This window comes from Lygodium microphyllum, chromosome 3 (assembly GCF_053477565.2).
Source record: "Lygodium microphyllum isolate KBCC chromosome 3, Lygodium_microphyllum_v1.1.10, whole genome shotgun sequence".
NCBI classification, from domain to species: domain Eukaryota; kingdom Viridiplantae; phylum Streptophyta; class Polypodiopsida; order Schizaeales; family Lygodiaceae; genus Lygodium; species Lygodium microphyllum.
Genome location: NC_141137.1, coordinates 147,736,912 through 147,763,863, shown reverse-complemented (window position 1 = coordinate 147,763,863; position 26,952 = coordinate 147,736,912). Strand labels below are relative to the sequence as shown.

The window sequence follows — 26,952 nt, the reverse complement described above, 5'->3', positions numbered from 1 at the left end:
AAAGACCAACACATTTTGTGAAATAAGACAAAAATGTCAATGCCATTCATCTTAGGCCCCAAGAGGCAGTTACAAATTGTACAAAAAATGCTCGTCAGCAAAAATGGATTTTACCCCATACGTTTTATGCCACTGTATGACTCATTGCAGCAGTTGGGTCATCATTCTATTAACTTGTGCATCACAAAACTCTATTTTGCTGCCTTTGAGAGTACCCTCAGGTGGACTATACAAGCATAAATGATTTGGAGAAAACTTGTCACACACGCAGCAACCAGGATAGCCTTACCTTAAACCCAAACTGCAATTCCTGACATAGCCGCTGCTCCAAGAAAAAGGGATGTATAAGACAGCCATTGTAACAAGCGATTACAGCACATCCGCTTACTTAAAAAGTCAGCGGCAATCAAATCAACCAATGCCATGTAGATCAAAATTCCAGCAGAAATGGAATCAAATATCCCTTCCACAATGAGGGCACCAGGACTATTGGAGTTGTATCCTGTAGCTATTCCAGTGCCAACAGCTATGCCTATGGGTGTGGTCATGGTAAAGAACGCCCCCATTGCTAGAGAAGAAACTGACTTGAATCCTGCCTGGATAAAACAGATATACAAAGTAGTGAAGAAGTCTGAGCATTAAGAGTCGTAACATTTGTATAAACAATCAGTATGAATACCTGGGAGATGCAGCCACCAAGTGCAAAACCTTCAAAGAACTGATGAAATGAGAGTGCTGCAAATAGAGGCCGAATTGTGCAAGGACTTTGAGAAACTCCTAAAGATATGCCAATGATTACAGAATGTGTCACAATTCCCAGTTCCAACACCTGTGGACAACGACCTATCAATATGGCAACCCCAGATGCTGCTACAGTCAATAATGACTCCAGCTATTATCATTATTCCTGAACATTTCGGCCTATTACCTAGAAGAAATCAATAGAGACTGTATGCCAATGTCTACCCTTCCCATTCATTTGAAAACACATTCCAGCAGCCCGCTCCATCACTCTTGCCCTCTTTTGTGGGCTTGTTTCACTCTAAAGAGATGCCCTACTTCATTATTTTAGAAGCAAGGGGCAGAAGCTTACCTCACCTGAGAAACAACCACATGTCTGATGTGTGTAGAAACATCTTCCCTGGTAGGTGTAGCCATATGAGAATGTCCAAACTGCCCATTAACATGCTCGTGTGTAGAATCAGTGCAGGAATGGTGACCGTGAGGATGGCTATGGCTATGAGATGCTGCATGTGCACGCATCCCAACGATGTGCATGTGATCAGCTTCAGTGTGTCCAGCTACCATATTGTCATCTTTCCTGGATATGCCATCATCAGAAGTGACAACCTCATTCCACTCCACTGGCAAACCTGATTCCTCCCTTTCTCCTTCACAAGCATGTTTCTTCTCATAGTACTCTGTACCAAGAACATCAACCATGAGAGTGCCAAGTGCAGCTAACATGGCAATACATCCAGAAAAGGGAAACTTTCTCCATGGATACTCAGGTAAGCAACTGTCTGTTAGTGCTTCTGTTGCATCAGGAAGCATGTGGACAAAACCTGTTGCAAGGATAACTCCAGCTGCAAAAGCTTTAGCAACAACAAAGTAGGAGCCATCTGTTCGAAATGCTGTTAACTTCCTTCCTAAAAGTGGCAATGCTGCTCCCAAAGCACCAGCAAAAAGGATTGTTACGATAGCAGCCAGTTTCAGATGGAAAGCCAAACTCGCATCTCTGCATTCCAGCTCAGACTCATTGCTGCAACTCACTTCACTGGCCATGACTTTGGAAACCCAACCTGCAAGAGTTGTGCAATCAAATCATATCAAACATATCTATCATCCTCCTTCCCTACCTCGCTCTTGTTTTTGTGAAGCACTCATCCCACTACATGGTTGCACAGTAGAAGAATGAACATGAAGGGACGTCCCTACAAAAAAAACAATCAAATGAAATCCAGAACTATTTGCTAAGGCTCAAGCTCAGGAATTGGTTCAATAGGTGACAAAATACACCATATTCATCAATGCACTGGGGATGAAACCATTTGATTTGTTGCTGTGTTAATGAACCATAGAGCCCAAGATCTTGGTCAAAACAAAGAAAAAGCAGTGGTATGATTAAGTGGGTCTTCATTAGCCAAAAAGCCAGAAAATTCCTTCATGAAATCGCCAGCTCTTTCAATAATTTGACAGATAAACTTCTTTGTATCCAGGACGCCCCATAATAGTCGGCAGATAGTTTTCTTGACAGAGGCCCATGTGGATAATATACAAGTGCTGTTCGTCTTCTAGCAAGTAGTAACCCCACAAGTAGCATCCAAATCATGCAGCACCATGAAAACACTTTGCCAGTTTCTCACCCCAATTTTTCTGGTTCATTTTCCACCAAGCTAAAGCCATCCATATATGCCTCTCTCCAATTTCACAAGTATAATGTAGCTGCCATGATCTCTAACAAGCTAGTATGGATGAGCTTTGAGAGTAGCATCTTTATGAAACCCAAACCATTAACACATCACCCTCTAAATTATTGGTATCATTCAAAAGTTCAAACACCTAACACAATTTACAAATCTAAGCCCTTCAGTTCCTACATCTCTGCACTCTAGAACCAGCCCAAAGTGTAGGACATTAAGCAATATAATTAAACCTTCGTCTATCTACCCCATCCCCAATTGAAGGTAGAAGCAACATACAAATCGAAACATAGCTGACCAAAAGCTTAAGTGACACTGAGAAGTGCATGCTCTTATGAACCAGTTATTGCTCTCTCTCAACGCCACCCTCTCACTCACCCTTCCCTGCCTCCCAACCCCCCTTACATTCAAAAACTCCACCTATTTGTGCTCCACCCTCAAGGTCACTAATCAAGACAAGCATTGTTACATCCTTGGACATTTGGATGGGCACTAGCCGCATTGGTCTCAGTGGTTATTACAGTGACATAATGTGAATGCACTAGGGAGACTTTAGGGTTCGAATAGTTGAGTCCTATTTATAGGATTCGATACCCTATCATGCACATCATTTTGTGATCACCACTCTTGGACTTTTGGTTCATTGGCCATCACATTTGCACATTTGGATAGAGTGGGCTGGTGGAAGGAATGCCAACTCTTGAGACATGATTGTGACCCAGTACATTGCTAGCTCCTCGGCTAGAGGGTGAGCCCATTTGGATCTACTATTGGGAGTTTGATGCATTCCAAAGTTCTTGGCTTATGTGGAAAATCAATCACGAAAAAAGCCCAAATGCTTAAGGACTAATAATGGTGGGGAGTATATCTCTCTAGTTCTAGCTAGACTCCTTCAACCAAATAGTAGTCTTTCTTCCATTGCTCTATCCCAGACTTGCTTTCACTCTTACCATTCTTGAGAACAAGCAAAGTAGCGCGTGGGTGATCATAGAGACAGCCCCTTCACATAGTGATGATGAATCTTTCTTGGCCAATCATCAAATTTAATACACCTCTTTCGGATGCTCTTACAAGAGCTTCTTCCCAACCCTCTTGTTGAGCTTCTTTATGCGTGGTATCAAAAGAGAGTTGATTGTTTCCAAAATCCTAACTCAAAATGGGATGGCTAGAAAGATAAGTAGAACCGTACAGAAAAGAGTTCAAAGTATGTTATCCAATGCGGATCTCACTTATGGTATTTAGGCTGAAGTTCTTAAGACAATTGTTCACTTGACTAATCGGTCGCCTAGCAAGATGGCAAGATTCCTAAAGAGGCATGGTTTGGCAAGCAACACCCTTTTATGATCACTTGTGGGTGTTTGGTTGTGAGGCAGCAAGCTTATATGCATATTTCAAAGGACAAGTAGAACAAGCTTGATCCTAATTCCACAAAATGCATATCTTGGATATGGAGATTCAAGTGAGATGGGTTACTATCTTTGGGTTCCTGAAGCTAAAAAGATCGTGCATAGCCATGAAGTAATCTTCAATGAGAAGAAGATGCATAAATAACCCATAAAGACCATTGAGATATGCAAGATGATATTCCAAGAGAATGAACAGCCACCATATGTACAATGTCCCACATGATGCAAGGCTTGGACAACCACGACATGTTGAGGCAGATGTATCATAGCAAGATAAGCAATCTCGCATACAACAAGACACATAGTTGGGAAAATGCTTAGGTTGAAACTTGAGCCAGTGTTGAGACAATCTACAAGAGTCTCTAGAAAAACAAAGAGGTACACTCCATCTCTTGATTATGTCATGGTGACAAATTATGAAGAGCCTTCATGTTATGCATTTCAAGCTCTTGCAAGAAGCATTGGGAGACAATGAAGAGTACCATGAGATACTTGAATGGCACTAGAGCTATGTGCATTTACTTTGGAAGGAAGAATGCATCCATCCTTGGATATATAGATGCTAATTTTGCAAAAAAAAAAGTGGACTCTAGGAAGTCTACAATGGATTTTGCCTTCACATTCACAAGACATGCAATTTCATAGGTATCTCCATTGTAGTCATGTACAACCTTATCTAGTATTGAGGCCAAATACGTTACAACCATTGAGGCATGCAAGGAAGCTGTATAGTTTACTCATGTAGTAAGAGATCTAGACATTGCATGAGAGGTGCTTATTTTGCATTGTGATAGTTGAAGTGCCATCCAATTTGCATGGAATCCTATCTTTCATGCAAAGACAAAGCACATTGAGGCGAAGTATCACTTCATCGTGGAGGTGCTCGAGGGATAAGCAAATTTACACACTCTCACAGTGAACAAGTGAAGAGCTAGAGAAAAGAGAGTGCTAGAAGGTCACATCCACTATGTGAGAATGATATAAAATTACAATCCCTAACATACTAAGTACCACACCCATCGATAGGTGTTCACACGAAAAAACCCTTCTCCAACTAGAAGATAAAAAGTACCCATAGATAAGGAAGCATTCACACTCGAACTTAGGAGGAATATAATAAGTGTAACAAACGCCCCTTGAGTGAATGATATGAACATATGCAAGGAATAGGCACATCAATCCCCAAATGGTATCAAGCCTAAAGCCTTGCGAAAAGCTTCAAACTTCTCTCTAGAAAGAGCTTTCGTAAACACATCTGCCAAGTCCTATGTAGAGACATGACCGAATTCAATCTCCCCTGCATGGAACCTCTCTCTCACATAATGATAATGCACCCCAATGTGCAGTGGATTCCTCACAGCTGCCATGGCACACTAACTATCAGTATAGATAGAAGTGGGTGACTGCTATCCCATACTAAGATCAATCAAACGGCATCTGAGCCATACATATTCCAATGTAGCTATAAAATGTTGCCCTGTATTCAACTTCACAATTAGATGTGGCCACTGTGGATTGCTTCTTGCTTAGCCAAAAATGCATGAATCATCAAGCATGAAACAATTACCACTAGTAGACATCCGCATGTCGTAACCAACAGCCCAATCATTATCTGTGAATGCATGCAAGTAAAGAGTAGTAGACAATTACCACTAGTAGACATCCGCATGTCGTAACCAATAGCCCAATCATCAAGCATGAAACAATTACCACTAGTCGACATCCGCATGTCGTAACCAACAGCCCAATCATTATCTGTGAATGCATGCAAGTAAAGAGTAGTGCCTTTGGGATTAAAAAGGCCCAATGTCTAAGTGCCTTTGAGATAACGAAAGGCACACTTTAACTACTTGCCAATGTGTAGTACCAAGGTTGTGCATAAAGCATGCCAACTGAGAGACCCCAAACTAAATATCTAGCCGTGTATTACACAAATACAACAAACAGCCAACAACTTGCTGATAAAGAGAAGCATCAAATGGTTCTCCTGCATCCTCAAGTGTGAACTTGTGGCCTATCTCAACGAGAGTAAAGATAGGCTTGCAGTTTTACATCTGAAAATGCTCAAAAAGCTTCCCAATGTACTTAAGACTGCTGCAAAATAATGTTCCCTCAACTGCAGTAAACTATATGCCAAGATAGTAGTGCAAATGGCCAAGATCTATCACATCAAATGCAAGCTATAATTCAGTTTTAAAGGCTGAAATATGTGTCTCATGAGATCCAATCAAGAGCATGTCATCCACATAAAGAACGAGAATCAAGAGACTATCCTCATCATTGTGGACATAAAGTGTGCTTTCAATGTGTGAATTACTAAAGCCAAGAACAATCAAGTATGCATGTATCTTTTCATACCATGCCCTAGGTGCCTACTTTAAATCATAGAGAGTCTTAAGCAAGCGGCACACTTTGCTTTCTAACCCTTTCTAAACAAAGCCAAGAGGTTGAGTGATATAAACCTCCTCATGAAGATCACCATTCAAAAAAGTAATGTTCACATCTAACTCATGCACTCGCCAATCATAATGAGCAACCAAAGCAATGATACTGTGAATGGTAATCATTTGTAAATTTGGTGCAAATGTCTCATCATAATCAATCCCATGCTATTAGACATACCCTTTGGCAACAAGATGTGCCTTGTAGCGATCAATGCTTCCATCAAATCTTCATTTTAATTCCTAAACCCACTTTGTGTCTATAGCATGATTACCAATACGCAAGTCATAACTCCCATGTACCATTTTTATGAATAGAGTCTCTCTTTGATTGCATAGCTGCCATCCAATGTCCATTTTGTAAAGCATCACGTAAAGAAGCAAGTTCCTCGTTGCATACAATAGCTACAAGTGCCTGTGCAACTAAGTCACCTTGTGCATGGCAAGTGGCTGATCTAGTTCTACCGGGAAGTGGAACACAATATTTGTTGTCCCATAATGTATCTAACAGCCATCTAGGGATTGCAAATCAAGTTGTTGTTCAGCATGTATTTGCCACTGATTTTGCTATTGTGAACCCTCAAAATAAGTTGCTAAAATCGACCAAAATTAGGTGCACTTTGTTGAAATAAAGGCAACAAACTATCAAACGTGTCCATAGGCTCCACATGGGGCTGATTTTGCCAATCCATGAAGAGCTGACCAACATGTTTAGCAAATACCACATCTCTACTCTCACAAGACTGTGACAACTATTACCTTTTTATTGATTTCTTTATTACATATTATATTTGTTTTTTTCTTTTTGGAAGGATCCCTCTTGAAATCTAAACGCCTGAGTTGCATGGCCAGTATGTGGAACGGACAGGAATGTCTAGTGAGTCAAGACTGGACAGTTAAGGTCCAGTACAAGTCTCGAAGAGATTGATGGCACTATAGATTGACAAGCCTGGAAGAGACTTGTGAAAGTGTATATGGACAAGTGTGTTGAAGAACTAGCCTGGAAGAGCCTAGTTCAAAGTGAAGATGGACAAATCTTCAAGAGATTAGTCCATGTGGGGTCATCAGTGGAAATTCACTTTCAGTTGAGCTACATTGTAAATTTGGATGTAGCCATAGTCAGCAAAGATGGTCAAAAGACTAGTGGGGATGCAATGGAAGCAACTCCTAAAATTTAGGGAGTTACTAATTTTAGACCTCAGAATCTGTTCACGTCATTACCTTCGTTTTTGCATGAGGATCAATCCTCTGGTCTGTGCCGAGGTCAAATTCTGCACTGAGCATGGAGAATTTTAGACCGGAAGGGTGAAACAGGAAATATCTTCTAGTGCTGCCACTTGGCACAAATGTGTGCACTTACCTCTTTAAAGAAGGCTGGCGTGCAGTTTTTGGGCTGAAAGGGGCTCATTTGAGAAGGAAAGCTGCAGATGGAGAGCTCTAGAGAGCTGGTCTACCTTGTCTATGGTGCACAGAGGGCTGAGCTTGCTCCCTACTCTCTCTCTCTCTCTGACAGTATGGTTATGCTTCAGAATCAAGGGTTTTTCTTCTGATTCAGGTACAGCTGTGTGGAATATGCTGATTTTGCATGAGGCAAGAGCCTCCTTTTTCCAGGAACAAGAGCAGTTGTATGCTGTCCCAGCAGGGACAGGTGAGGGTGGTAATCTCACCAAGTAAGTGTCTAAAACAGCACTGAATCAGTACTATTTTTGGACTGTTCAGAGGTTGTTTCAGAGCCCAATTGATGTCAAAATCAAGGGGCAATTGGCCCAGATGATGCAAGACAATGAAGGGAACAATATGAGCTGAGAACAGGTGTCAGAACAGATCTGAACCAGTAATTACAGTGGGCTGAACAGTACAGGGAACAGTATGAGTTGTAAACAGGTTTCAGAACAGGTCTGAACCAGTAGTTACAGCAGGCTGAAATGGTCAATTCTGCACTCCAACCAGAAGATTCAGACTTGGGCAGAGTTTCCCCTCCTGGTCGGCTTGTTTTGGGTCAGTAATTATACTGTTATGCTGCCAAATTTCACCCAGAATAGGTGAAAGACAGCCCATTGTACTTTCTCTCTTTTTAAAAATAAAGAAATACCGCAAGGGGCGCCTAACTTAGGGGCCAACAAGGTGTCTATGTGGCAACAGGAGCATTCTAGCTTCCTGTATTTCTTCTTGATTCTGTGTCTTTAAGTTCAAGTAAAGTGGACGACTGTAAATTGGGTGAAAGCATTTATATATTTTGGTTGTACACTACCGCCCTTCCCAGTGAACAGGCCGGTTACATGGTTCCATTGCCGGGATCGAATCACTTTTTCCCTAAAGAGTGAGCCAAGGTTTGTTTGGGTGTAGACACAGAATTGTGCATTATGGCTGATAGAAAGGAAGACACCAAAGAGGAAGTGTCTGCATCAGAGGAGATCCCTGTTGTTCATGAGGTGGGAGAATCTTCTAGACCTCCACAGTTTGTTACTCCTTCTGTTATGGTTGAGCCACAAGTTCTTATGGCTTCTTCTATGGATGAAGACATTTTCAAGACTCAGTTAGTTGCTGTTGTGAGTATGTTTACTCAAGTGATGTAGAATCCAAGGTTTTTGGCATTTTTGCAGCCCTCCCTTCCTTTACAGCAAGTGGGGCAATCTGCAAAGATTTCGGATCCAGTAGAGGTCCAGGATAAGGGTAAGCATGCTGCAGATTCAATGGACCCAAGGCAGCTTGCAGAGTCAATGGAGACTCCAAGATTGGTTCCGACTGTCCAGGAACAGGTGGCGGAAACGCTAGTTACACAAGCATTGCCAGTTCAGTTCGCCACTTTACAGTGGCCAAATGTTGGTTTAAATGGACAGGGAAGCAATTTTCAAGCTTTATCACAGGTTTTCCCACCGACCTCTGTACATCCTGGGTATTTTGGAGGTGGATCTGTATTTCAGAGTATGGCTGGTTATGCACTTGGAAATTAAATTTATGTACCAGGAACAGTGTTTGGGGGTGCACAGGGTTTTATGCCAAACCCCGTGTATGGTAATATAGGCATGCAGCCTGGATTTCAGGGAGTTCAGGGCAGTTTTGGCATGCCACAGGGCACTTTTGGTATGGCTGGTTATCAAAATCAGCAAGCAAGTATTGTGTCTACAAGCCCTGTAGTCAGTGGTCCAACAACTTCCATGCCACCTATTAGTGTTCCTATGTTGCAGGCATATCCTATGGACCCTTTGATGGCTCATGAGAAGCCAAAGCCATACAAGGAAGGTGGTGCAGCCGTGCGGTTTGACATCTTTCGAGGATTTGACGATAGGACTAAGGCTCTCTCTTTCTTACAACAGTTTGATGCCGCATTTGCAGGAGGGAACTTTACAGAGCCTTCTAAGGTCCGGAAAGCTACCACTTTTCTGAAGGACAATGCTAGTCAGTGGTGGAGTACACTGTTGATGCAAGGACACGCTCCTGCTACTTGGACTTACTTTAAGCAAGTATTTGCTTCTGCTTGGTTGACCAATGAATTTGAGATTGATGTTATGTCAGCTTGGCACAATTTGGATGCATCTAAATGCAAGGATCTGGAAGATTATAACAAGAAGCTTTGGGAGGCTTTACTTCCAGTTACTTCTTACAGGGTTGTGCCATTGATCGAGCAGATAGAGAAATATTGCTGCGGGCTGCCCAAGGAACTCCGGAATTATTGTACAAAGACAAAGGTCACCACTTTGACTCAGTTAATTGAGAATGCCACTACAGGAAATGCATTATTGTTGGGACAGTCAAGTGGTTTTGGGGGCAGCATTAAACAGGACAAATCTGAAAAATTTTCAGCAAAGAAGCCATTTGGTAAACAGGTTTCTTAGATTTCTCAAAGCACAGGTAAATCTTGGCAGTTCAAGAAGAAGCCAGCCAAGTTCTTTAGACAGCAGCCAAAGGACCAGAAGAAAACCTTTTGTGCGCAAGTCTCTTGAAGAGAGAAAGGCTTTAATGGCTGAGAGGAAATGCTTTATCAGTGAGCAGACTGGTCATATTGCATCTAATTGTCCGGACAAGAATAAGAGACCAGCTGATGATGATAAAGAGGACAGGAAAGGAAAGAAGCCCAAACCTTCAGCAGGTTTAGTGCCAGATATGCTGGAAGACAAGCCACACTCGGATGCTAATGAGCTTTGCAGAGCTTGGGGTAAAGTTAGGGATCAACATGTACTCATTTTCTTTAATCCTGGAGCTAAGGCAAACTTTATCTCACCAGAGTTGGCTTCTACTTTGGGCATCAGAGCAGATGAGATGGGCTACACAGCAGAGGCAGGGTTGGCATGTCCTGGTCACTCAGAGTCTGTGACACCCATTCTTGGAAAGCTGCGTCTTCATATACAGTCTTATGTTGATGCAGAAGAATTTTATATCATGCCACTTGAAGGCTGTGATGTCTTGTTGGGAATGCCATGGATGTTCAGAAAGCATGGTGTGTTGGATGCCTTTAACAAGACACTGACTTTGGAACATAGGGGAAAGACTCATGTGCTTGATATGAAGCTTAAAGGAGAGTCTGTACCTGTTGTATCGGCTTCTGCCATTACATCTGTAATAAAGAATCATCTTTCTGCGTACTTGATTTTTGCACGCGATGTCAAGGATAATGATGAGTCAAATTTCTCTATGTTAGATAGAGACAGGTCTGCTTTCTTGTCTCAGTTCAGTGATTGTTTTTCTAACTCATTACCATCACAGTTGCCACCAGAGTGGTCTAAGGATCATGCAATAGATTTGGTGCCAGGCAGTAGCCCACCAAATAGACCTCCGTATAGGGTTAATGCAGCCCAACAGAAAGAGATATTGAGCCAGGTGAATGAGCTGTTAGAAAAGGGGTTGATTCAGCCAAGTTCATCTCCCTTTTGCTCACCAGTGCTCTTAGTGCAAAAGAAGGATGGCTCTTGGCGCATGTGCATAGATTATCGAGCGTTGAACAAGAGTACCATCAAGAACAGGTTCCCCATTCCAAGAATTGACGACATCCTTGACCGTTTGGAAGGAGCATCAATTTTCAGCAGGATAGATTTGAAGAGTGGATACCATCAGATCAGGATTAAGCAAGAGGATGTGCATAAGACTGCATTTAGGACCACGTTTGGTCTCTATGAGTTCTTGGTAATGCCATTTGGTCTTACTAATGCTCCTGCAACGTTTAATCGAATGATCGACAGGATTTTTCGTCCATACAGGCAGTTTGTTGGTACATTCTTTGATGACATGATTGTCTTTTCAAAGAATGAATAGGAGCATAGAGAACACTTGAAAGCAGTCTTTGATGAGCTTTGCAATAATAGGTTGCTTATCAATGGCAAGAAAAGTGAGTTCTTCTTGGAAGAAATCCAGTTCCTGGGGCACATAGTGTCAAAGGATGGTATCCGAATGGATCCTGCTAAGGTTGAAGCAATTAGAACATGGCCAGATTTGAAGACTGTCCATGATGTTAGAAGCTTCTTGGGTTTGTGTTCTTATTACAAGAGGTTCATTCACAATTTTGCAGAGATTGCTTCACCTTTACATGCTTTACAGAAGAAAGGAATTTCTTTCCAGTGGACACAGAAAGAGATTTCAGCTTTTAATCTTCTTAAAGAAAAGATGACTTCTAGTCCAGTGATCATCCTGCCAAATCTTAGGAAGTCATTTGTTGTCCAATTTGATGCCTGTGGCAATAGCATTGGTGCAGTGCTAATGCAAGATGGCCGGGTAGTGGCTTATTGCATGGTAGACTATGTGTGACTATGCCATTGAGACGGAAAGTTATGACAGAGAGTCATTCTCCACCGTATGCAGGGCATCGTGGTATTGATGCAACAGTCAAAGCAGTAGAGACATTATTTTATTGGCCTACTTTGAGAAGAGACGTGGATGCTTTTGTGCGGCAGTGTTTGATTTGCCAGAAGGTCAAGTTTGACAGGCAAAAAGCACTAGGGCTTTTACAGCCATTGCCTATTCCGGATAAAACATGGGAAAGCATAGCTATGGATTTTATCTTTGATCTTCCAAGGACACAGACAAGAAATGATGGGATATGGACTATTATTTGTAGGTTTAGCAAACAGGCTCATTTCATTCCTGTCAGGAAGAAGATAAAACCAGATCAGATGGCACGTTTGTTTATGTGCAATGTTTTCAAGTATCATGGTATGCCATAGTCTATTGTCAGTGACCGTGATCCACGGATGACAAGTCTATTCTGGAGAGGCATATTTGAGAACATGGGCACAACGCTTAAGTTCTCATCGTCATTTCATCCACAGACTGATGGACAGTCAGAAGAGGCAAATTCTACTGTCTTGGATCTGCTTAAGTGCTATGTGTCAGAGCACAAGTCAAAGTGGAAGCAGTATTTGCCTTTGGTCGAGTATGTATACAATAATATTGTACATTCGTCAACAGGCAAAGCCCCTTTTGAAATTGTTGAAGGTGGTAAAAAGGTTCCTCCCATTTTGCATACAAAGAATAAGATCTTTCAGGCAGATCAGTATGTGCAGAGTATGGGTGAAATGTATCAGAAAGTTAAGCATGCCCTTGAAAGGACTCAAGCAAAGCAAAAGAAAGCTGCTAATCATCACCGTCGTGAATTGATATATTCACTTGGTAATTGGGTACTGTTGCAGTTTGAAAAGGCACGCTTAAAGAAGCGGAAAGGCAAGGAAAGTCTTTTCACTAAACTTAGTATGCAATACTATGGGCCTTTTCAAGTAACAGAGAAGATAAGTGATGTCAGCTATAGGCTGAAATTGCCTGACAATTGGAAGATTCATAATGCTTTCCATGTAAGTCTTCTTAGACCTTATGTGGGTGATGTGCCAGAAGATATGCCAGCTGAGGAACAGCCCGAAGTTAAGGCACTTGATGAAATTCTTGTTCCAGAACAGGTATTGGCATACAAGGAAAGGAAAATGAAAGGCAAAGTTGCTAGAAGGTATTTGGTTAAGTTCAAGAACTATCCAGCTATAGATGCTAAGCGGAAGGTGAACTTGCAGAGTCACCTAATGTGTTGGAACTTTACCTTGAAGCATTTCGCTTGCAGCCTACCTTGACCCCTTGTATCTCTAAGTTGAAATAGATTGTCAAAGTGACAATTGCTTAAGAAAGAAATTACGTACAGAAACAGATTTTGTACAGGTTAACACTTATTGTGTCCATATGGTTTTCTTAGAATTGACTCAGTAGGGATATCATTTTGATGTACCGGCCACTAGATCTCTAGTCAGGGTGATGTGGAGTCATCAAATGAGAATCTGCCACTATGGGGATATCATTGTGGTGTACTCGCCACTATATCTGGAAACAGTGATGTGGAGTCACATGATGATAGTCTGCCATGTTTCACAGTTAGAACATACATGTGTTAACAGTGTGTTCAGTTCACAATGTTGACTGATAGCATGTATGTGTTGTACATGTGCTGCCAAGTGTAAGTTCATTGGGTTAGCTGGAAGCATGTATGACATTCATGCAAGCGAGGACGTTTGCGATTTCGAGAGGGAGATATGTCACAAGACTATGACAACTATTACCTTTTTGTTGATTTCTTTATTACATATTTTACTTGGTTTTTCTTTTTGGAAGGATCCCTCTTGAAATCTAAACGCCTGAGTTGCATGGCCAGTATGTGGAACGGACAGGAATGTCTAGTGAGTCAAGACTGGACAGTTAAGGTCCAGTACAAGTCTGGAAGAGACTGAAGGCACTGTAGATTGACAAACCTGGAAGAGACTTGTGAAAGTGTATATGGACAAGTGTGTTGAAGAACTAGCCTGGAAGAGACTAGTTCAAAGTGAAGATGGACAAATCTTCAAGAGATTAGTCCATGTGGGGTCATCAGTGGAAATTCACTTTCAGTTGAGCTACATTGTAAATTTGGATGTAGCCATAGTCAGCAAAGATGGTCAAAAGACTAGTGGAGATGCAATGAAAGCAACTCCTAAAATTTAGGGAGTTACTAATTTTAGACCTCAGAATCTGTTCACGTCATTACCTTCGTTTTTGCACGAGGATCAATCCTCTGGTCTGTGCTGAGGTCAAATTTTGCACCGAGCATGGAGAATTTTAGACCGGAAGGGTGAAACGGGAAATATCTTCTAGTGCTGCCACTTGGCACAAATGTGTGCACTTACCTCTTTAAAGAGGGCTGGCATGCAGTTTTTGGGCTGAAAGGGGCTCATTTGAGAAGGAAAGCCGCAGATGGAGAGCTCTAGAGAGCTGGTCTACCTTGTCTATGGTGCACAGAGGGCTGAGCTTGCTCCCTACTCTCTCTCTCTCTCTCTGACAGTATGGTTATGCTTCAGAATCAAGGGTTTTTCTTCTGATTCAGGTACAGCTGTGTGGAATATGCTGATTTTGCATGAGGCAAGAGCCTCCTTTCTCCAGGAACAAGAGCAGTTGTATGCTGTCCCAGCGAGGACAAGTGAGGGTGGTAAACTCACCAAGTAAGTGTCTGAAACAGCACTGAATCAGTACTGTTTTTGGACTGTTCAAAGGATGTTTCAGAGCCCAATTGTTGTCAAAATCAAGGGGCACTTGGCCCAGATGATGCAAGACAGTGCAGGGAACAATATGAGCTGAGAACAGGTGTCAGAACAGGTCTGAACCAGTAATTACAGTGGGCTGAACAGTACAGGGAACAGTATGAGTTGTAAACAGGTTTCAGAACAGGTCTGAACCAGTAGTTACAGCAGGCTGAAATGGTCAATTCTGCACTCCAACCAGAAGATTCAGACTTGGGCAGAGTTTCCCCTCCTGGTCGGCTTGTTTTGGGTCAGTAATTGTACTGTTATGCTGTCAAATTTCACCCAAAATAGGTGAAAGACAACCCATTGTACTTTCTCTCTTTTTAAAAATAAAGAAATACCGCAAGGGGCGCCTAACTTAGGGGCCAACAGGGTGTCTATGTGGCAACAAGAGCATTCTAGCTTCCTGTATTTCTTCTTGATTCTGTGTCTTTAAGTTCAAGTAAAGTGGACGACTGTAAATTGGGTGAAAGCATTTAGATATTTTGGTTGTACACTACTGCCCTTCCCAGTGAACAGGCCGGTTACATCTACTAACAAAAATCTTATTGGTGGAGAGTTGGTACAAGCGATACCCTTTACTTTCTGCACTATAATCAATAAAAATGCATTTGATGGCCTTGTCTTGCAACTTATGTCTTTGTGGTTGAGGCACCAAAGCATATGCCAAACAACCAAAGATATGAATGTGTGATACCACTGTTTTCCAGCCATTCCAAGACTCATAAGGCGCACATTCATCCAATGCTTTAGTTGGGCTGCAATTTAGTACATACACTACACACATTATGGTATCAAGCCAAAAGTTTGGGGGTAACTTATTGTGTGACAGCATATAACTTGTCATTTCCATCAAAATGCAATTTTTTCTTTCAACCACACCATTTTTCTGAGGTGTGTAAGGTGTAGTACATTAATAAATAATGTCCCTTTCAGCCAAAAAAGAGTTGAATTCCCATTACATATACCCCCCCTCAATCAACCTGTAGTGTAATCAGCTTGCATCCATTGTTATTTCAACCAAGGCCAAGAATGTTTTAAACCATACAAACACTTCTGATTTGTGTCTCAAAGCATATGCCCAACAATAGCAAGCCATGTCATCAATGAAGGTAACAAAGTACAAGTATCCTTCAATGGATTTGACACACATGGATCCACAAACATCACTATACAAAAGTTATAATTCCTAATCATTACGCATAGATCCACCTCTGGGAAACGAAGCACAATGCTTTTGCCAAGTATACAACTTTCACATACATTTGAGTAGGTGCTTTTAACAGAGGGAGATCGAGCACCATATTTTTTCTTTTCAAGCGAAGCAAGCTACCATAATTAAGATGACCAAAGGGATCATGCCATAACTCGGTGTCATCCACAATGGTGGCATCAACCTATAATGCATCCTCTAATACTCTCCTCTCATATAAATCAAGCTAATAAGCCCATTGCACAATTGACCAATGCTAATGAGGGCATCCCCATCACTACAATCATAGACATTACATCAATCCATGTGGAATCTAACAACAAAACCAGCACATGCAATGACTAAAACTAAGAGCAAATATTTTCTAATGCCTAGCACATACAAGACATTTTCAAGCATGATAGTCTTCCCATCCACTACAATAATAGGAACCTAACCAATTCCTTGAATTGCAATACGAAGCATTGTTTGCACGTACAACTAATCTCCGCTTTTGCACATTTGCATATGATACAAACAAGACACAAAAGAATGTTATGTGCTTGGAAGCTTTCAAGCTCCACTGACAAAATACCGTGTGCTACAATTTTCAACAACTGAAAGACCGTGCTCATGTGAAGAAGAATCATACAAACAATGCACAACAAAAGCATAAGATTGACCAATGTCTAAGCTTGCCAAAGGTGAGATTGCATCCTTCGCATTTGCTGAATTTTCAGTAAACACTCATGCCCAATTCTTTCTTCTTTTCACTTGCCATCCTCTGTCTACATTCCTCAATAACATGCCCCTTTTTCTGCAATAATTGCATCTCTTTTTCTTAGCACCATCATCCTTGGTGCTTGAAGAGTCCGTAGAAGAAGTTGCTTTGCCTTTACCCTTTGAGTTTGAGGGCTGCCATGACTTCCCTTTGTTTCGATGGTGGCTGGTTGCAAATGCTTGATTGTTTATAGTTATGTTAGAGCAATACAGCCTTGATTGCTCTTCTTGCAATAATAGTGATACCAATGCATCAAATGTGTATGCATTAGCATCTCCTTTTGCAAGTAAATGAAGTCTAGTGGCAAAAATCTAATAAATATAAGGTAGACCAGCCAAGACTATAGATACATGAGAGGTATTGCGAATTATTTCATCAATATTAGCAAGTTGGTCCGTAATGTCCTTGACATGTGTAATGTATGCATCCATAGAATCACCCTCTATCATGTGCTCCATCTCAAGTTGCTTACGCAAATAGACTACACGAGCCTCATTGCCTAATACAACAAAGCAAGCACATCCCAAGCATCCTTTGCCATTGTACATGACCAAATATGCGGGATAACTTGTCTCTTGTATGAGAGTGCAATCAAAGTATGAGCTTGGACATCGTGCCCATCCCATCTCAACTAATTTGTTGTGGGAGGTGCAAGAGAAGCTGGAGCAAAAGATCCACTAGTAATAATGGATGAGCTAGAATAACCTATAGCATTCTATGTAGCTAGGCCTATAGGCCTAACTTCTGAACCACATACATAACCCCAAAGTTGCTTGGCAAGAAAAACATGCTTCATCATATATGCCCACGTGGGATAATTAGCGCCATCCAATTTGGATAAGTCCCCAAACATGTTGAGCAAATTGTTTTGCCCTACCATTGCTTGCTAAATTTGCTAGTATTTGGACCAACAACAATCCAATGTACAAATGTAGAGACAACACAAAAATAAAGCAAAGAAAATATCAAAAACTCTCAATTTTTTGAAAAATTGGCAGCATCAATAAGGGATTTGCCGCTAAAAAGGCTCCAATGTGCACGAATATTGACGTAGAAGGTATAATTGGCCTCAATGTCCATGAATTTGAAAAAAATTCACAAAAACCCCAAATTTATGTGCTGAAATTTAGTGCAGATTGAGCTCTAATGTGAAAAGCCCCAAATTTGGTACAAAATCAAGTAATTTTTCAACCCCAAATAAAAAATCCCCAAAATTTGGTGAGATTTTACATATTTTGACAAAAGCCCTAAAATTCTTGAAGAAATTTGGGGAAATTTTATGTTTCCTATAAAATCCCCAAAATTTGTGCTTGATAGGGATACAGTGTACACTACGTACAAACAAGAGTCATTTTAAGTGACTTAATGTTGATTAAGGTCGCTGGACAATATTTTAGTGTTTTATGGTATCAACCGAAAACACTACACGTGGGGATTCAATCAGCATTGATGGATAGCATGACGATGCAAATTAACGTAGCAAGAAACTATCAACTACATTTCAGCATGGTGAGCTACTATTGGGTTTGCGCGTTGGTGTCAAGGGTTGTCGACTAGCAGTAGACTGTCAAGAGATGGTGAAAAGGGCATCGTTTGACAATTTGCGTTGCCTATCGGGAGTAAACGCAAGTCAGCATGGATCAGGTCAAGCGGGGGACACACATGTAGGTGACAGATATCACAAGCAAGTCGAACCTGGTGCAACTTATGCACACTACCAACGTGAAGGACAGGACAATTGACGTAGCAGACTTGAGGATGAGCTGACGAGTGCAGGCAGTTTCTGGGATTGTCGGCAAGGAGGAACTACCAACTTCCAAGTGCGAGGCTCAACAGTAGCTCAAGCAGTGATGGTGGTGCCTAAAAGGTATACTTGAATACCATTGTTAGGTTAGGATTCAACAACACACGCATGCTCACAATGAATAAGTGTATAGCAAGAGAGGAGTGTATTGGAAGGTCATATCCACTATGTGAGAATGATATGAAAGTACAATCCCTAAGGTACTAAGTATCACACCCACTAACGGGATGTTCAGACAGGGGAAAAACCCTTGTTCAACTAGAAGGTAAAAAAGTGCTCATAGATAAGGAAGCATTCACACCAAAACTTATGAGAAACACAATAAGTGTAACAAAATTGAGCTTGTCAAGGTTCATATGGATGATGATCCTACAAATCTTCTCATAAAGATTTAATCTTCCAAGTGCTTTGCATACTACACAATGCTAATGGGCATTGGATAGTATCTTTAATGACTATACTCCCTTGAAGGCACATTGGCCTTTAAGTAGGAGGTTATTGGAATAAAGACTAATGACCTAAGGCTGGACAAATATCTCATAACTAGTACTAACACACTATAGTTATGTCTTTCATATAAAGACAAAGCACATTGAGGTAAAGTAACTTCAAGCAAATTGAGCTTGTCAAGCTTCATACAGATCATAATCCCAAAAATATTCTCATGAAGATTATCTTCCAGGTGTTTTGTACAGTACACAATGTTGATGGGCATTGGATGGTTTGTTCACTAGCTATACCATTGAAAATGGAGAGAGAGAGAGAGAGAGAGAGAGAGTAAACACAAGACAATGAGTAAGAGTGAACAGTAGTTCCACATTCAAAAGATGCAAATGCTAGAATAGAATAAAAGTACAATAGGTCCAAAGTAAGTTAGACCTATCCCTAACTTAACTAGAGTTAATTTAACTCTAGAACTAACTCTAAAATTGGAGGGCCAACATATTAATGTAGTTGTATCACACTACAAACCAACTAACTAAAATATTGGGCATTGCCCATAGAATTGGCAAATTCTAACACCCCCTTGCAGTGCCAATGTCGTAGAACTACAAGAAGATTAATTATCAAAGGATAGCAAATTCAAAGACTTAAAAAAAGTCTCAAACTTCTCACAAGGAAGTGTTTTGGTGAAAATGTTTGCAACATTATCTTATGTAAGGACATATATCAAACTGATCTCTCTTGCATAGCATCTCTCTCTAACATAATGGTAATGTACTTTAATGTGTTTCGTACGAGCATGAAACACATAATTTTGTACCACTATAATAGTACTCTGACTGTTAGAAAGAATGGGTGTGGGAACCTCCAAAAAAATCTGTAGATCAACCAACAATCTACACAACCATACACATTTCATTGTTGTGGTGAAGGCCGCCCTATATGCAACCGCACAAGACGAGGTAGCCATTGTAGGTTGTTTCTTACTTACCCATGAAATGCATAGACTACCTAGTGTTTGCATCACCAACCCAATCTAAATCACTGTAAGTTTATATGTGCAAGTCTTCCCCCTAGGAAATAATAATACATGTGCCTCAATACCTTGCAAATATCTAAAGATCCACTTAACAGCTTGCCAATGTCTGGTTCGTGGGGTGTACATATATCTGCTCACCTAAGATACTACAAATTGAATGTCAAGTCGTGTTGCAAATGTAAACAAGGCAGCCAACAACCTAGTTGTAAATTACAACATCATGCATCTTTTCACCATCATGCATAAACAACTTTAAGCATGGCTCTGTAAGGAGTGCACATAGGTTTGGAATCTTGCGTATTAAACTTATGTAACAACTTATCCATATACTATGACTGTGACATGATAATACTATGCTGATTTTGGGTGAACTAAATCCCCAAATAATAATGTAAATAACCCATGTCTGACATAGCAAATGCATATTTTAGTTTAGCCTTAAAATCTGCAATATTTTTCTATGTAGGTCAAGTGAGCAGCATGTTATCCACATAAAGAATGATAATCAGCAAGTCCCACCATTCATTCTTAATGTATAGAGTGAGAGTAGTTTGACTATTTTTAAACCCTTCACTAGCCAAATATGCATCAATTTTTTAGTACCATGCACAAGGAGCCTGTTTAAGACCATAAAGAGCTTTATGTAGCTTGCATACCATATGCTCTTTCTCTTTAATCACAAACCCAAGGGATTGTGACACATAAACATCCTCATGCAAATCCCCATTCAAGAATGATGTCTTAATGTCCAACCGATATACTTTCCAACCATAATTTGCAACCATGGCAATCACACATCTCACCGTACTCATACAATATGTAAGAGCAAAAGTTTCCTCATAATCTATGTCATTCTTCTGCACATAGCCTTTTGCTACCAACCATGCTTTGTATACCATCAATCTTACATTTGAGTTTACAAACCCAATTAGTGCCAATGGCCTTCTTGCCAAGTTGTACATCCACAAGATCCCATGTAGAGTTAGTGGCAATGGAGTCTAACTCCTCTTGTATGGCTTGCATCCAATGTACATCTTGCTAACTTTCGCCCAAGGAAGTAGGCTCATCATCGTCTAACAATGAGCTCATAAACACATGCTCATCACAATCATCTACTTCTATCAAATCAGCCAAATGTGGCCCCCTTGCATCATGTGCTGCATGTTTGGAAGCCCTTCTAGTGTGCTGACGTAAAGGAGCATCCATTTTACTCTCCTAAAGAATTTCTACAAACTTTTCATAAACATTTGGTTTTTCTTTGTACACAACTACCAAGCAGTAGTATCACCTCCGAACAGCCCACTTGAAATCAGCCTCTCACGTGCCTGTGACCAACAAACAATGTAGTACAAGCTAGATGTATCCCATCTATAGAAATACTTCCTTAAGTGCACTGCTTGCGCCCAAACAAGTGTTCGTATTCACAGGCCTGCAAAATAGACCAGACCCAGCTGCATGCTAATCTATAAGGCCTACTTATGGCAACTATGCAATTCTTGTAATACACGGTTCAGTCTTCTCTCTTGATAGAGGGAGGGACAGGAAGAGATTAAAAATGCAAGATTTGAATTTCTTTCCCGTGAAGCGAGACCAGAAGATGGGAGTTCTTCAATTGTGGCAGGCACGTACCGAAGATTGCATAGGAGCCTAGAAGCTTCCCTGCCCCGCATGCTAGCCTATCCTGCTGAAGATTGCAAAGCAACCCAGAAACTTTCTTGCATGGTAGACTATTACTGGCAGCTAATGCTAATCTCGTATGCTTTTGTGAATATCTGGGAAAGAGGGGATGGGAAACCCACAAGTCACAGATCCCTAAGTGTTGACAATACTTCAAATATGACAGGCCTTTTGTGCCGACTCTCCTTTCATAGCGGACAAAAGCTGTACCTGCGAAGGACTGCAGATCTTGACTCGCGCGAAGGAAGCACGGGAGAGGGCCGTCGCTGCAGCGCTCGATCACGCCCGCGCTAGAAGGGGACCTGTAATTGCATGTCGAATTTCCATTATCAGAATTTCAGAAGCCAGAAGAAGGGGCCCGTGTGACACAGAAAAAAAAGGCGAACATGGAGGGGAAGAAAGAATGCCGAGAGAGTGTGTTTGCAAGAGGTCGTCCACAGTACAGGCAAAATGTGCGTGGTGACGGAAAAAGAAAGGCTCTTGGAATCCCAATCCAAGTGGCACAAAAAACAGGCAAAAAGAGGGACGAACATTTCCTGGCCGGAGGGGAAGGGAAGGCGGTAGCTTTGCGTCTCGTGGCCGGGGGGCGGTCGACGAATCAGGCCCCCATTCCAGGCCATCATGATGACGATGTTCATATTATCATCAGATCCACTTCGACTTTATGCGTGATCCGGGATTCTCATTCTCCGTGCCTGTGCATGCTTTGTAATTATTACGATTTTGATCCGGTGAGCATGAATCGGTCCACCCTCCCCGTCCCCCAGTGCCTCCCTCTCTCTCTCTCTCTCTCTCTGTGGCTGGCGGAAGGAGCTGGCTATCATCATGCTCTGCCCCTTTATTCGCGTCTCGCGTTGATTCAGTATCACCCACCATCTCTTTCTTTGGGTTCTCATCGTTTCTGGCTGCTTCCAAATTGGCTGCATCGTCCCCTCTCACAAGGGTTGCCAACTGCCAAGGCTGAAGGGATCTCACACTTTTTAAGGCTGGGTTCATACGGATGCGGGAGCACTGCAAAACATGATCAACCTTCCGCCTTCTTGTGTGAATAGTGAGGTCAGAAGCACAGTGTGTTACAAGAAGGTAAAGAGAGGTTTTTTCTTAGTGTCAAGGCTCTTCCGAGGGGGAGGGTCAGTAGAAAGAGGTTGGGTTTCCGCCCATCGTCCCCTCTCACAAGGGTTGCCAACTGCCAAGGCTGAAGGGATCTCACACTTTTTAAGGCTGGGTTCATACGGATGCGGGAGCACTGCAAAACATGATCAACCTTCCGCCTTCTTGTGTGAATAGTGAGGTCGGAAGCACAATGTGTTACAAGAAGGTAAAGAGAGGTTTTTTCCTAGTGCCAAGGCTCTTCCGAGGGGGAGGGGTCAGTAGAAAGAGGGTGGGTTCGGCAGAAAGAGGAGGAAAGTCTCAGCCATTTGGAGGATACCACATCAAAAGTACGCCCCTTTGATATATCTTTGCCACCGCTCATATGAACCCACCCTAAGTCTAAAGGAATAACTTCCAAATTCTTAGAAGGGCTTCCAATTTCCCATGGGTCCGTTCTCTCTTCTATTCATCACCCTTTCCTAGCCTGTGTTTCCACCTTTTGCTAACATGTGTTTCTCATTCTCAACTTTGCCCTTGTAGGAAAAGTTTCCTAAGTTCTGCTCATCAAGACCATGGGAATCTCAAACATAATCCAACATTGATTGTTGCATCATCTTCATGCTACAAGGCTTTTATTAGCACTTTCACATAGCGCAGCTGAAATAGTCAATGAACGAGCCCATAGTTTGTAGATTGAATTTCCCACCTAAGTTGTGTTTTTGCTTAATACTAGTAGTAGTTGCATGTCAAAAAAGGAGTCAATCCAAGCTTGTTGTCATTGGCTATAGGTAGAGAGCTGGTGAAACAAACATCAAAACATCCTAAAAATTTGTGAACAAGCAAAGCACTATATATATGGATATGGCCTATCTTTTGTCAACTAAAGTTTTTTGTAGCATTTGGAAAGGGGTCATGACTCATGTGAAACCTCTCTTAGCAGTATTACCTTTTAACTTCACAAAAGTTACAGTACCAAAATACATTTTTTGGTTCTTTTTGGCCTACCTTTGAAACACCCAACCGCTCCTCCCCCTCCCCTCACCAACCCCCCCCCCCCCCCCCCCCACCCCCCCAAAAAAAAAAGAAAAATTGTGGAGCCTATAATGTTTATTCTTCTCTTTACTCAAATTTTACTTGCAAAGATTTATTTGTAAAGACATGGCCTCATGTTTGTTCTTCTCTTGGTTTGAATTGTACATACATGGCTTAAAATGCATGCATATTTTATTGGATGCTTTGAAATGAATCTAGAAAATATATGACCAATTGTTTATCACCTCAAAAAAGAGAAAGAGAATTGTTTTTGTAAAAGATGGCAAATATTATGACAAGCTTTTTATTTATCAAGTGTTGCTTATGCGTTAGCATTGCCTTGTAGGGTGTATGCATTTAGAATGATACTATGGCATAGTGAATCTTTATTCAAATGTTACTTCTAGTTTTCTTGAGTTACAAGGTAAACATTTGAGCAAAGTTTTTGATTTTTTGGTTGAAAAGAGAGAAAAAGGAACTCTACATTTCGAGAATTAAAGTAATCTTTGCGTTGGAGCACTAATGAGAATATGAAAGCACAATGTTCAAACACACACCCATGTATGCCTATTTTATCTATCCTCATTCTCTCTCCTCGTTTTGCCTACCCATTCAATTTGTAGGGGCACTTCATTTTTCCTCTTAAACACAAACTTTAACAAGATGATATAATAGCAAGGGCTTGCCAAGATAAGGCTAGATGTTAAGTCAAAAGGCTTATTAAAGCTAAAGAATTAATTTGAGAGAAGATAAAAGTGAATATGATGAAATCTAATGAGACTAGCAAAAAATTTGCATAATAAAGAGTGAAGCTTGTAACATGGACATGATAAAATTTCAATGATCTCACATTCTCAGTAGCTACCACGTTACCAAGAGATATATGAACACATTTGCCCCTTTTGAGAATATATTAAGCAATGTTGCATGTATTAAGGCCCTTCACAATCTCCTCCATGGGATTTACTTGAGAGGCAAATGTGTGTGTGTGTGTGTGTGTGTGTGTGTGTGTGTGTGTGTGTGTGTGTGTGTGTGTGTGTGTGTGTGTGTGTGTGTGTGTGTGTGTGTGTGTGTGTGTGTGTGTGTGTGTGTGTGTGTTCCACTTAGTGCACTTCACATTTATGGGACATGGGGTAGTTTTCTTCGATTTCTTGGTCTCCCTTTGTAATGTACCTACCTTCTTATCTTAGGTGTCCTAGATTGACAATATATATGGATTTTGAAAACCTTGTTTATGATTTTGTGATAATGGTTAAAATTTTTTATGGCAAAGCACATGAAGATTCAATTTTGGCTCTTTCAAAATTACTCAAGAAATTAATATGATAAGATAGAATCATAGAGCTCACCATTATGGTTTCAATGCTTCAAATGCTTTTGAATTTCAAGTTTTGGATCAAAGGTTACAGCCCTTTGAAGTTTTGTTTGGAGTGTAATAATTTTTATGAGTGCTATGCTCAAACATGGATAAGTCAACTCCTCTATTTTCCTCTCTCTCAAATCCCATAAGCTTTGTAAGCCTTAGAGAAATCAATAAAAAACAATATAGAGTAACCTTGGGTCCATCATAACACAACTACCCCTAGCTTTCAAGTGTTTTTTAAAATAAATAATGCGACTTTATATTAGGGTTGGGTAATAAGATAGAAAAGGAATACATCTACCATCTTGGCAGTGATGCATCAACTACTAGTCAGGTAGCCATTCTCCAATTGGTTTGTATTATCCATATCTTTCTATTTTTCAATTATCATACATTTATTCGAGGGCTTTGCAACATGTATATTATGCATGCGATGCATCAACATATAAAAGACCAGTTACTTCATCTTCATACATTAGGTGGGTTTTGGATGATGATATTTGAGAAGGAAGCCCCTTTTGAGACAAAGCACAAAGATTTCTACAAACGTCCTTTCAAGAAGGCTCAATTGTATCCTACTCCACTAGTGTAATTAATGTACTTGGAGACATGTTGACATCCAAAATTCTTATTACTTTTAGGGTGTTGAATGTTCTTAGATTTCTTATTTGTTTCCAACACATGAAAGAGAGCCATTCTTTCTTCTTAAGCAACTTGATAAAAAAGCGTAACTAGCAAGTCTAAATCTTCCTATTATTTTCCACAAGTGTTGTAGTCCATCCGTATATTATATGCAACCAAGTACAATGATGGACATGCAAATTTGATGAGCACCCATCTCAACCCATTCAAAACAATATTTGTAGCTATCAAAATCATATAAGGAACCAAATGTAAATGTTGAACATTTTGTTTTACTAGGTGACTGTTGGATGGTGTCAAAAGCAAGTGCATTGAAGAGCACTAAAGAGCATTTATTGCATTTTGACAAGTGCAATTTGAACCCCTTGCATGCATGCAAGGGTCCAAACAGCCCCCAGATGGCTATGGCGATGTTGAGCAAGTGGTGAAGCTGCAAAGGCATGAAGGGGAGATGGACTTGGATTATGCTGGGGTGCTTTCACCTAGTATTGATGATACAGAGGTAAAGAGGATTTTGCAGAAAGATTAGGAAGACTATAAACAGAAGAAAAGAGCATACAGGTTGGTTGGAAAGAATATGTATCGCTCTTTTGTCTCCTTTGCTCTCGACCATTGTCATGGGATTTTTGACATAGAATGTAAAAGCAAGATATGCTTTGTCTTGTGGAAGAGTTCATGCTTTGTCTACAAAATGGCAAGTGACAAACTTCTTAGTCAATGGGCTTCTCTAACTTGCTCATTGTCCTAATAATAGGATTTAGTCAAGTGGAGTATTAGGAGTTAATGACCATGTGGCTTTGAGTCATGATCAATAGTCACTTAAGTTACTTGTTTTCAAGGCTATGTGGTGGAGAATGAAGTGTGAGATCAAGAAGACATTTCAACACACATAGATTTAGGGGCAGCAATAGGACTAATTGGACAGTTGTTGTCCAATGTGGCCACAAAGGTGAAGGTGATGGCATGCTAACTAGGAGAGGGCACAAGGAAAAGGTGGGGGGAAGAGCTAAAGAAAATAAGTGAGCTAGAGGCTCATGCATTGGAGAGGAGATAGGAGAGTATTGGGACTATTTGGAATAGGAAAAAACAAGGGAAGA

At 40.9% G+C, this 26,952-nt stretch overlaps 2 protein-coding genes across 4 annotated transcripts; one reads left to right on the top strand and one right to left on the bottom strand.

The window, feature by feature from the left end:
- LOC148039011 (zinc transporter 4, chloroplastic-like) lies at positions 1-22,649 on the bottom strand. Of its 3 annotated transcripts, none has more exons than XM_087674878.1 (5): positions 22,258-22,649; positions 21,937-22,028; positions 1,099-1,802; positions 680-829; positions 1-596 (listed from the first exon to the last, which is right to left on the bottom strand). In XM_087674878.1, exons 1-5 carry the CDS (start codon positions 22,362-22,364, stop codon positions 291-293), a joined length of 1,359 nt encoding a protein of 452 aa, XP_087531004.1. In that variant the 5' UTR covers positions 22,365-22,649; the 3' UTR covers positions 1-290. The 3 variants fall into 3 exon arrangements, with proteins under 3 accessions (XP_087531004.1, XP_087531006.1, XP_087531005.1); XM_087674880.1 differs by lacking the exon at positions 22,258-22,649 and adding an exon at positions 22,134-22,249; XM_087674879.1 differs by lacking the exon at positions 22,258-22,649 and adding an exon at positions 22,113-22,222.
- On the top strand, positions 8,634-13,441 carry LOC148039012 (uncharacterized). Its single transcript, XM_087675573.1, has 9 exons — positions 8,634-8,762; positions 8,874-9,195; positions 9,238-10,081; positions 10,149-11,468; positions 11,957-12,173; positions 12,531-12,653; positions 12,891-12,990; positions 13,087-13,247; positions 13,436-13,441. Exons 1-9 carry the CDS (start codon positions 8,634-8,636, stop codon positions 13,439-13,441), a joined length of 3,222 nt encoding a protein of 1,073 aa, XP_087531699.1.
- Positions 22,650-26,952: the final 4,303 nt, after the last annotated feature.